Raw genomic sequence first — 12,588 nt, 5'->3', positions numbered from 1 at the left:
GAATGCTATGTGGGCTTCAGTTGGTGTGTTTCCCTTTCTTCTGAAGGGAAGGGCATGCTGGAATTGGGTACTTTCCTTACTCTAGTTAAGATCTGTTAGATTCCAATCACTTAAGCTTTGATGAAACAATTTATTTTCAAGGCAGATTCATGACATGAAATAGAATAAATACTCTCCCTGTGCTGGATGAGAGACTTGGAGTAGGGTTGTCCTGTCTTTACTACAAGATACTGATAGGTCTCCAAGGGGTAAACCCCATGAAAGTATGGGAGACCACTTAGACTCAGTCCTCTCATCTACATTTCTCACTCAGTCAATAATAAATAAACTTCTGTGTCACAAATAACAAACAGCAGATATATTTTTGGTGAATTAAACCAATATAAAAGAAACATCATACCAAACTCTCTACAATCATGTTCAGAAAACAGAAACATAAATAATACACCCAAACTCATCCTGTTAGGCCTTTCTTACTCTTAATTCCAAAATCAAACAATGACATTGCATGAAAGGAAATCTCCAGACCAACAGTGGAGAAATCTTTGAAAAAGTTAGCAAATTCCCTCCAACAATTTATAAAGCTAGCAATTCAACAGAAACAAATGGCATTTATTCTGGGTACACAAGGCAAAGTTTTTAAAAATGTAAACACACACAGTGTAACCCATAGTATAAATAAACTAAAAAGGAAAAAATCATGTGATTATATTTATCAGAAGAAAAAGAATCTGATAAAATATAGCACCATATATAATAAAAAGTCTCAGCAAATTAGGAATAGACTGAGAATTCCTCACTTTGAGAAAAAGGGGGGAAAATTCGAAAAAACATTTCTATAGCTAATATCACACAAGTGAGAAACCAAAAGATTTCCACAAGAACTGCTCTGGAAAAGTATCTTATCAATTATATTTTGAAAGTTACTAAGGAAATATTTTTGAAGAAGTACACACAGCAAGTGTGGCTGTACCTGTCAGTAATATCAGCAGTCAGGCGGCCATATATCAAGACCCTGTCCTACAAAGAAAAAGGAGAATGAGATGGAAAAAGAAGAGAAGGAGGAGGAGAAAATGGAGGAAGAAGTAAAAGAGAAGAAGGAAGAGGAGGTGGAGAAGGAAGAGGAAGAGGAAGAAGAGGAGGAGGACAAAGAGGAAGAGAAGGGCAACAGCATAACTTCAATATCAGATCAAAAATACTAATTACAAGACATGTTTAACAGTTACCAAACATGAACATAAATAATTATACCAAACTAAATTTGCAAAACTCAAATAAAAAACAAATCTGTTTAGTTTATTCTTGAAACTGAAGGTTGATTTATGACTTAAAAATTCAACAAGTGTTCTCTGAATTAATAGAATAATGGAGAAAGTTATAAGATAAATTCAAATAATGTAGAAAATGAGTCTGTTAAAATTAAGCATTGATCCATGATTTAAAAAAGCACATTTAGTAAATTGAAAATGTAAGGATTATTTTTATCTGAAAAGCAGCACAATAATTTTCTGCAAATATTAAAGTAAAATGTAAATTGTTGAAATATTTTCTTTCACAATGGGGGAGAGGAGATGAAAATAGTCACAACTTAGAGACAATTGTACATTAAAACTTTGAATTTAAAATTCTCTTCTTAGATTGGAGAATTAACTTTTTATTTTAACACTAATTACTTCCATCTTTACAAGTATTCTGTAAAAAAACATCCAAATAATTTCCTGATGAGTCAGGCAGTCCTAGTTGTATTGCCACCATATAAATATTATATATATATATATATATATATATTATATGTTATATATGCCATATATGTATATAATGTATTTTTAGTATATATAGTAATATAAATTTCAACAGATCATCTTGCCAGCATCAAAGCTGGACAGATAGTTCAGAAGAACTGCAGAATATTCAAAATTCCAAAATTCAATTTTTCCTTCCTTTCACTGATACAATTGCTAGTTTTAGGAATTATCCCACACAGGCTTTGCTAACAGTAAAATCCACTGCTTGTGTTCAGTCAGTTGGAAATATTTAATCAAATGTTTAATGTGGTAATGGTGACTAGATATTTACAATCCTCTTGCACTGTCTTAGAAATATGTTAGGAGAACAATGCCTGGTGGACTGTCTCTCACATTAATACAATTGAATTTTTTAAATTTTATTTTATTGTAAGGGGGATGTAGAGAGGGATTACAGTTACATATGGAAGATAATGAGTACATTTCTTGTCAAACATTGTTACCCCTTCCCTCATTTTCTCCCGCTTTCTATCTCCCCCCAGATACCTCCCCTCCCCCAAGTTGTAAAGTTCATTTCGAACAAAGTGTCTTTGAGTATCGCCCTTGCATTAGTTCACCCTTTGTCCTTTGTCTCACCATTCTGTTATTCTCTTTCCCTTCCCCAAATTAGATAAACATATATACAGGACACAGGGTACCAAAATGAACAGTGACAACAGGGGATAAACCAAAGAGGGGAAAAACAAAGGAAAAAAGACATAACTTCACACCATATATTTTAAAAAACTCTTGTTTGCATAGTTCATTTCGATTATCATCATTTTATATGGTCTTATGTACATAGGTATTGAGCTATTATGATTAAAAACAATAAAAATAATATTCTCTTCCAACATTAATAATTAGAGAAAGATGATAAACTTCTAGGGAAACTAATCAAGAGTATATTATTAATGAAAACATAACGAGAAGACTATATCTTCCAATATTTTATAAATAATGGTATTGATGACCCAAGTGCATATTAATAAAATTGGACCACAACTATAAAAAATACATTCGTGTCTTAAGATGTGTCATTTGGGCATACAGAAGCATACAGCTTCTGCAACATTTCCTTAAATATTCCTTGACTTTTTAATTACTTTTACTTTTTATTTTAAAATATTTTATTATAAAATATAACGTACATAGAGAAATATAAATAAGCATGCATATAAAGCCAGTGTTGCTGGCTTTATATACAGTACTGTAATCCTCGCTACTTAAGAAGCAAAGATCTGAGGATCAATTGAGGTTCAAAGTCATCCCAGTCAGGAATGTCCATGAGACTCTTATCTCCATTAACCACCATGAAGCTAGAAGTGGAGCTGTGAGTGGTAGAGCGCTAGCCTTGAACAAAAAATAAAAACTCAGGGAAAGTGCTCAGGCTCTGAGTTCTAGCACCAGAAGAGACAGACAGACAGAGATAGAAACAAAGATGAGAGACAGAAAGACAGAGACAGAGAGAGATGCGTGCATATATATATATATATATATATATATATATATATATACATGTATATATACATAGATATATGTATATCTGTATATATACATATCTATGTATATATACATATATATACATGTATATACATATACATATATATACATGTATATATATGTTTGTGTATATATACATATGCATGTATATGTACATTAAGTATTTTCTTAACAAATATCATGTTTTACATTGTATATTTAATGAGAAAATCCAAAATGTCTGAGTAAAATAACAATTGAATGAACAATCATCTATTAAGAAAACTTTGGGACTGGGAAAGTGGCTTAGTGGTAGAGTGCTTGCCTCGCATGCATGAAGCCCTGTATTCAATTCCTCAATATCACATACACAGAAAAGACTAGCACTGAGCTGCGCACCAGTGGCTTCACACCTGTAATCCTAGCTACTCAGGAGGCTGAGGTGGGAAGATCGAGGTTCAAAGCCAGCCGGGGCAGGAAACTGTGAGATTTTTATCTCCAATAAACCATTAGAAAACCGGAAGTGGTGCTGCGGCTCAAGTGGTAGAGCATTAACCTTGAGCTGAAGATCTGAGGGACAGCACCCAGGCCCAGAGTTCAAGCCCCAAGTCCAAACCCCCTCCCCCGCAAAAAAAAGCTAGAAGTGGTGTTGTGGCTCAAGTGGTAGAGTGCCAGCCTTGAGCAAAAGAAGCTCAGGGACAGTTCCCAGGCCCAGAGTTCAAGCCCCAGGACTGGCCGAAAGAAAGAGAGAAAGGAGAAAGAGAGAAAAAGAGGAGAGAGAGGAAGGAAGGAAGGAAGGAAGGAAGGAAGCAAGGAAGGAAGGAAGGAAGGAAGGAAGGTAGGAAGATTTGTATTCAATATGATAAAGTATCAAAAACTTGACACTATACAATGCTGATGTGAGATTTCATAAAATATTAAGATTGAAACTTAAGAGAAAAATTTACATAAGGAAGCAACAGATCAGGCAACAATTATACAAAATACAAAGAAAGACTGGTGGTATGTGGCTTAAGTGGTAGAGAACCAGCTATGAGCAAAAATGCTGAGCAATAGTGAGAGACACTGAGTTCAAGTCTCAGTACACACACACACACACAAAGAAAAGAAAAGATAAAGGAAGACATGGCTTCATTTTGTTCACAACCTGTGGTAGATAATGACATCATGGTATTTTTTTTTTATGGTCCTGGGGCATGAACTCTGGGCTTTGGCACTATCCCTCCTCTCTCTCAGGGCAAACGCTCTACCACTTGAGCCACAGCGCCACTTCTGGTTTTCTGATAGGATGAGAAGGGGAAACAAAGAATGAGGCAACAATGCTTGATAAGAAATGTACTCATTACCTTACCCGTGTAATTGTGACTCCTCTGTATGGTATTTTCACAATAAAAAAAAAAAGAGTCTTACAGACTTTCCTGTCCGGTCTGGCTTTGAACCATGATCCTCACATCTCAGCCTCCTAAGTAGCTAAGATCACAGGCGTGAGCCACCGGTGCCCAGCTTCATAGTCAAATTTTATATTTTCCAAACTAACATATTTACAAATTATAAATTTTAATACTAGTAAATTTTGGTGAATTTAGATTCTCTTATTGTTGACTGTACTTGATTTCCTTCTATGAAAATAAGAAAACACCAATCTGCAACAGCAATACTCACAAGAAATGATTTGTACAACTTAGGGGGAGGGATATGGGAAAGAGAAAGAGGGAGAAAAATGAGGCAGGGGGTGACAAGTTCAACAAGAAATGTACTTACCACCTTACTTATGTAACCGTAACCCCTCTGTACATTACCTTGACAATAAAATTAAAATAAAAAAACAGATATACAAAGAAAAAAAGAAAAAAATGACTCAAATGTATAAATGGCAAGAAATGAAAATGCAACCTCAACCTACCAAAACATTTTGGTTCAATTACCTGGTTAAATTTTTTTAAAAAGTAAAAACTATCTTTTGCACAAGATTGAATTTTCTGTCAGATATTTTCCCTATCAACATGTTTTAATTATGCACTCTCTGTAAAATAATATATAATCACACACTTTAATTATTAAGTGTTTGAGGGAGAATATATTATATTCTCAAATGTGCATCTTTATTTGTAATTATTTAATCAGATACTTGATAAAAGACAAGGATTACGCTCTTTTTAAAATCAGGATATAACTAGAAACATGATTGGAGGATGTGACTGCAGATGTGATTGGAGGATGTGATGATTGGAGGATGTTTATGTCACAGATGAAAATCATGGCATACTTTTTGACAAGTAAAACAAAAGCAAACATAGTTATAAAGTACATACAAATGCCCTAAAAACAAAACAGACATAAAATACATATAAATGCATTTTTATGAATATATATATATAGTGCTGATGACAAAGTGTTGGTGTTTACAATAAATTCAATACATATACAGTACAGTATGTTCAGTTTTGGATTATCTCACTTGCCCTTTTTTCTATAAATCAGCTAGACACAGACAAATTTAGTTGAGAAATAATATGGATGACTAGTCTTCTCAAACAGGATATTCATTGCATTCCTCACAATAACATACTATTTGGAATTATGAAAGGAAAGATTACTTACCCCATTTCCTTTGCATTTTTGAGTGGCATTACAGTTATATCCCATTAAATGAGCTCCTCTGCAGGTTTTGTTGATACAATACTAAAATTGAACACACAATATGCCACAGTCATTCAGAAAGTCCATGTAAAATGAGAAAAACTGAACTACTTGTTACATCATCATGGGAGATGCACAAGTTGAGCATCTTACACTGTGATTCTGGTACAAGTATTCTGACATTCCAATATGAATTCTCAATTGAACCTATACCTTGGCATAGGTTGTTTAAATATAACATAATAATTGAAATATGGGTAGTTTCAGGGGAAAACACAAGCAATGAAAGGCCAAATCATAGCTCAACAAAATAAACAAGAGGAAACTGGTACTTGAAAAGGTTGGTATAGAGTCAAAGGGGGAGGGTATATGAATGAAGAGAGGGAAAGAGGCAGAGAATGCAGTCAAATGCTCAACACATATTCTACAAAATTTATGAAAAGTGAAGGAAGAGATGGATTAAGGGGTGGGTTAGAATGTTGGAAGGGGTGATGTTGACCAAGATGCATTGTATTCACAAATTGCTTTGTGAATAGTAACTGCTTTGTACAGTTAAAGATAATAAAGATGTTTTTTAAAAGCTCAGAGAATGAAATATAGATGAATATTAAATATCAGCATAAAGGCTGATCAAATAATTCCCTATATGATGTCAGCACATGCAAATGAAAGCTAGCTTCTTGTAATTATTTCTTCAAAATTAAAATACAGCCTTCCTTTGCTTCTTATACTCAATATATTAGATATAGCCTTGCAGTTACCCAAGTAAAGGAAAGAAAAGACACATTGTAAAGGAAGAGGTAAAGCCATCCGTGCATGATATAATGCACATATTCTCATCTACAGAAATGGCTACAGTGGACACCTAAATCAATATAATTTTGTCAACAGAGGAATAAAAAAGCATTTGGCAAAGTAAAACATACTTTCATGAAAAGACTCTAAGCAAATTAGATGTAGAACGATTGTTCCCTGCTGTAATGACCATCATATACATTAGCCCACAGTTACATTATATTCAATAATGAAAAGTTGAAACTTTCCTCTAAGATCAGAAATAAGACAAAAATGTATATCACTATAGCAGGATTTTACATAGTGCTGAAAGTTATTAGAAAACAGAAGTAAAAGGTATCCAAACTGGAAACAAAGAAACTGTATTATCTATGTTTGTATGTAACAAAATCTTATATATAGAACATGCTAAGGAATTTGGGCCGAGAGGGGTGGCTATTAGAACTGATAGACAAATTCAGTAACATTGCAGGATATAACACCACAACAAAAATCAGTAGCAAGTCTTCACATTACCAACAAACTATTCCAGTTCTGTACATTATCAACAAACTGTGCCAGGTGTGGCACAGAAGTGTCGGGCTAGTCCATTCACAGCAATTCTGCTCAGAGCCAAGCAGAACTCTACAATGTCTGAGCAGAGAGGTTTTTAGGGAGCGATTATCTTCTGTAAGTATTCTTTTGAGTCATTTTGAATAACACACCAGCTACAGATAGACAAACTTGGGCTTATGTCAACTTCTAGCACTGAAATAGTAAAACTACCAATAACAGCTCTGTGGCAAACCTAGACTTGGATGCCATGCAGCCATAAAGGACTGGAAGTGACTATAGGCTGAGGGAAAATAAGCAGACTGCTTAGAACTGAAAAAACAGACAAAGAAGAAGCCAGATCAGGGACATTAACAAGAGAACAATAGGAATGCAAAAGGCCTAGATTTCATACAGAGCCCAAAAATTTACATGTAGGAGAAAAGTAGACACTTGCTCACAACAGTGATTTTCATCTACAAAAATCCGCTCGAGTGTTTCAAATCCTTAAGTGTGAAGCTTGAAGCTGTAAAACTACTAGAAGAAAATGCAGGGGAAAAGCTCTATGGGATTGGTTTGGCAATGATCTTTTGGATACGAATTCAAAACTACAGGCAACAAAAGCAAAAGGTGACAAATGAGATCATTAAACTAAAAGCTTCTTCACAGCCAGGGATATAATCAACAGAATTAGGAGACAACCCATTGAATGTAAGAAAATATTTGCATACCATATATCTGATAGAAGTTAATGTGAAAAATATTATAAACGCTTTAAACAAATCAATAAAAAGAAAACAACCTAATTTAAAGCAAAGTATATTAATAGATTGATAATTGTCAACAGAATCACTAATTATCACTAGATAAACATGAATGCTCAAATCACCACTCATCAGATAATGCAGATAAAAACCACAATAAGATATCACCTGATGCCTAGAATACTTTCTTTTCCTTTCATGCATTTTTGTTGTTATTGTATAGGTGATGTGCAGAGGGGTCACAGTTACATAAGTGAGTATATTTCTTTTTTTAACAATGTCACCCTTCCCCTGCTCTCTTCCGGTTTGTCCTCCCTTTCCCACCCACAAGTTGTATAGTTCATTTTCTAACAGTGTCTAATGAGTACCACTGGCTGCATTTGTTCATCCTTTGTCCCACCATCTGTGTTCCCTCTTGTCCTCCCAAGACAGCTAAATGAACAAATAAGACAAAAACAGCCACAAAGAGTTGTGTGTGTGTGTGTGTTTAAAGGAAATGAAACATTTATACACTATTGATAGGAATGTAAAGTGGTATATCCACTATAGAAAATTGCCACTAAAGCCACTCTTCCTTGTATAAGCCAGTCCATTCATGATAAAATGTTTTCCAACTCCTCACCAGCATTTGGTATTACCACTGATTTTTTTCTTGTGTACTACGGGATCTATTTCCAAAGAAACAGTAATCAGGATCCCAAAGAGATCTCTGCACCTCTATTCACTGATAAATTTTTCCCAGTAGCCAAGGCATAAATTCAATCAATATGTCCAATGGATGAAGAAAATGTAATATATATATATATATATATATATATATATGATGTCATAATATTTAACCTTAAAAAATAAGGGATTCCTGCCACTTATAAGAACATGAATGGAAGCCGGGCACTGGTAGCTCATGCCTGTAATCCTAGCTACTCAGGAGGCTGAGATCTGAGGATCACAGTTCAAAGCCTGCCCATGCAGGAAAGTCAGTGAAACTCATATCTCCAATAAACCACCAGAAAACTGGAAGTGTCTCTGTAGCTCAAGTGGTAGAGCGCTAGCCTTGAGCTGAAGAGCTGAGGGACAGTGCCCAGGCCCAGAGTTCAAGCACCATGACTGACAAAAAAAAAAAAAAAAGAACATGATTGAACCTATGAACCTGTAGGACATTATTTTAAATGAACAAGGAAGGCACAAAGGCAATTAGTATACATCATTTATATGATAAATCTTAATCAGTCAAACTAAAGAAAGCAGAAAGGTGGTTGTCAGGAGCTTGGGAAAACAGTGAAATATTAATCACATTGTACAAGTTTTAGTTATATAGGATAAATAATTACTGACCTTCTGCCCATAAATTGCTTATATGGTTACCAACATTGTCTTATAAATTTGAATAACATGTAAGACTAGGGATTGTATGCTGTGGGAATTATAATAGGTAAATAAAATGTTGAGGATATACTTGTAGATTATGTCATAGCATAGAGTTCAGTGACTGTTTCATAGATGTACAACATTTCCAAACATGGGCTGGGAAGATGGTTCAGTGGTAGAGCGCTTGCCTTTCTTGCATGAGGCCCTGGGTTCGATTCCCCAGCACCACATAAGCAAAAAGAAAAGAAGCCGGAAGTGGTGCTGTGGCTCAAGTGTTAGGGCACTAGCCTTGAGCTGAAGAGCTGAGGGACAGCGCCCAGGCCCAGAGTTCAGGCCCCACGACTGGACCCAAAAAAAAAATAATATTTCCAAACATATCATGTTATGTACATAACTGTACACAGCTTTTTATATGTAAAAAGTTTCAAAACAGAACAATAAAATTAAATGTTAAAATAAGGCAATCCTACCAGGATATTGGCAAAAGATATAAATAGACTCATTGATAATAAATAATCAAAGGAGATAGTGAATACAATTACCTTTAGAAAATGCAAATTAGACTGGTACAAGTAGTTATACCTGTAAGCCTAGCTACTCAGGAGGCTGAGAGGTAAGGATCACCATTTAAAGCCAGCTTGGGCAGGAAAGTCCATGAGCCTCTTATCTCCAATTAACTACCATAAAGCTGGGAGTGGAGCTATGGCTCCAGTGGTAGAGTGCTAACCTTGAGCAAAAAGCTCAGAGACAGCGCCCAGGTTCTGAATTCTAGCCCCAGGACCAGCATCAAAAACTAAAAATAAAATAAAAAAGAAAGAACAATACAAATTAAAGTCATAATTATCAATCAACACACACACATGGAAATGGCTAAAATACTAAATGCTGGTGAGGATGTATTTTTTTTTCATGTTAGGATGGAGAGCAGGTTAATCCAGAAAGCAATGCTACTTTAGTTACCCTTTCAATGTTGTATGGGAAATAAATACAAGCATCAGGTTGAGATTGTGGTAGACATCTTGGGATATGGTATTTACTAATTAACATAACTGAATACAGCTAAATATGCTTGTTACCATTTGAGGTCCACACACAGTGCCATCAGCCACAAAGGCATTGTCTTTTCCATCTGGTCTCACAGATGACCCGGGAGTTAGAGACAAACACACATGATCGTGAATGTAAGAGTAAATGGCAGATCGGGCGGCACTTTTATGAATATGTTTATGCAGCCAGGTACAGGCTAATTTTCCACAGAGGATGTCCCTGGAAATGAAAAGCAGAAAATGCCTCATCAATTTACTTTTAAGGAATTCCAGCTTCCAATTAAATACTGCATAGATGTGAATAAAATATGAATTGATGGCATAAAACCAGAAAGAAAGCCGGGCGCTGGGGGCTCACACATGTAATCCTAGCTACTCAGGAGGCTGAGATCTGAGGATCATGGTTCAAAGCCAGCCCAGGCAGGAAAGTCCGTGAAACTCTTATTTCCAATAAAACATCAGAAAACCAGAAGTGGCACTGTAGCTCAAGTGGTAGAGCACTACTAGCCTTGAGTTGGGGAGTTGAGGGACAACGCTCAGGCCCAGAGTTCAAACCCCATGACCAACCAAAAAAAAAAAAAAAAAACAGAAAAAAATACTAAGGCAAAGCATTATTCTATGATATTATGGGATATGATTCAATGGACTAATTACCATTCTTAGGAACAACTAAACACAACTGGATTAATTACCACTGCAGCAGTATTGAAATGTATATACTGAACTCCAATGAGCACATCTGACTTCATTTTCTATTACAGAGCTCAGCTTTATTCTCTAGTATCATTACTTTGAGAGCAATCATCTCTTTTGCCTAATTGCTTGGAAGATCTTACTACTCACACCTATTATGCTAAAATGGCCAAAGGGTTGACTTTTTATCTACACACTGCTGAGAGTGACTAGTTAGCTATTGGGTAATCTTTCTGCTTCTTTTGATTATGTGTGTTTCCTTTGAATATGTGCATAGACTTTATTAAAAACTCTAGATCATATGTTTTCTACAGTACATGGAAATTGTAGTTATAAACTCCTTTCAACATAGTCTGTCAGTACATTTAAACTTGTCACATAAATTTAGAAACTATTCATTTGTATTTCTTTTCTTTTTTTTCCAGGTATCTTGCACTGTCTTGGTTTGCTTCTGCATAGCTTGTTTTCTACCACTTTAGCCATGCCTTCAGTCTTGTTTTTTGCTGGTTATTTTAAAGATAATGTCTTTCCAACTTTTCTCAAACCACAGTCCTCCAGAACTCATTCTCCCAAGTAACTAAGATTACAGTCATACACCACCAGCAATCAGCTAATTCTTTTACATTTAATAACCCTAAGCAAATCCAGAAAGCACTTATTACAAGGTAGGCCTTTTGTTGGATTCATGAGTTAGTTATTTGTGTGGCAGATAGCAGTCCAAACTAAATTACTGATGAGTATTTATAAATTTCGTATATCAACTATTGAAACAGACAACAAAATAATATGTCTTAAAAGTCAAAACACTTGACAGGCGCTGGTGGCTCATGCCTGTAATCCTAGCTACTCAGGAGGCTGAGATCTAGGATTGCGTTTCAAAGCCAGCCCAGGCAGGAAAGTCCGTGAAACTCTTATCTCCAATACACCACCAGAAAACCAAAAGTGGTGCTGTGGCTCAAGTGGTAGAGTGCTTGCCTTGAGCTGAAGAGCTGAAGTACAGCGCCCAGGCCCAGAGTTCAAGCCCCACAACCGACACAAAAAAGGGGGGGAAAAAGGTAAAATACTTGCTTTTAGAATTATTGCCATTGATAGACTTAATTCAAAATTCTACTTAAAATTCTTTGTATAGAACTTGAGCCTCTACTCCCCTTACTCCCCCCACTTCCCCAGCCACTGTCTGCAGTTTGTGTGTATTACCTGAAAAGTGTCAGTCTCATTCACAGGATGGTGTCAAGGAAAGCAAAAATGAAACTGAGATGGCACTGGTGGCTCACGCTAGTAATCCAAGTTACTCAGGGAGCTGAGTTTTGGAGGACTGTAATTCAAGGTCAGCCCAGGCAGAAAAGGTCACTAGGCCCCATTGGAGGTATGGCTCAAGTGTAGCCAGCTTACAACTTAAGGCCTTGAGTTCAAGCCCCAGTACTGGAGGGAGGGAGGGAGGGAGGGGAGAGAGAGAGAGAATGAGAGAGAGAGAGAGAGAGAGAG

At 35.9% G+C, this 12,588-nt stretch overlaps 1 protein-coding gene across 1 annotated transcript in view; it reads right to left on the bottom strand.

The window, feature by feature from the left end:
• The window catches only part of Adam18 (ADAM metallopeptidase domain 18), a 66,920-nt gene that overhangs the window by 17,445 nt on the left and 36,887 nt on the right, over positions 1–12,588 (bottom strand). Inside the window, exons 16-17 of the mRNA XM_042679488.1 lie at positions 10,441–10,630; positions 5,868–5,948 (exon numbers count right to left, since the gene is read on the bottom strand). Coding sequence (XP_042535422.1) covers positions 5,868–5,948; positions 10,441–10,630 — 271 coding nt within the window. The remainder of the gene's footprint in view (positions 1–5,867; positions 5,949–10,440; positions 10,631–12,588) is intronic.

Source organism: Dipodomys spectabilis, unplaced genomic scaffold (assembly GCF_019054845.1).
Source record: "Dipodomys spectabilis isolate Male_0828 unplaced genomic scaffold, ASM1905484v1 ptg000052l, whole genome shotgun sequence".
NCBI classification, from domain to species: Eukaryota; Metazoa; Chordata; class Mammalia; order Rodentia; family Heteromyidae; genus Dipodomys; species Dipodomys spectabilis.
Note: the sequence above shows the minus strand (reverse complement) of the source record. Positions and strands in the feature narration are given on the sequence as shown.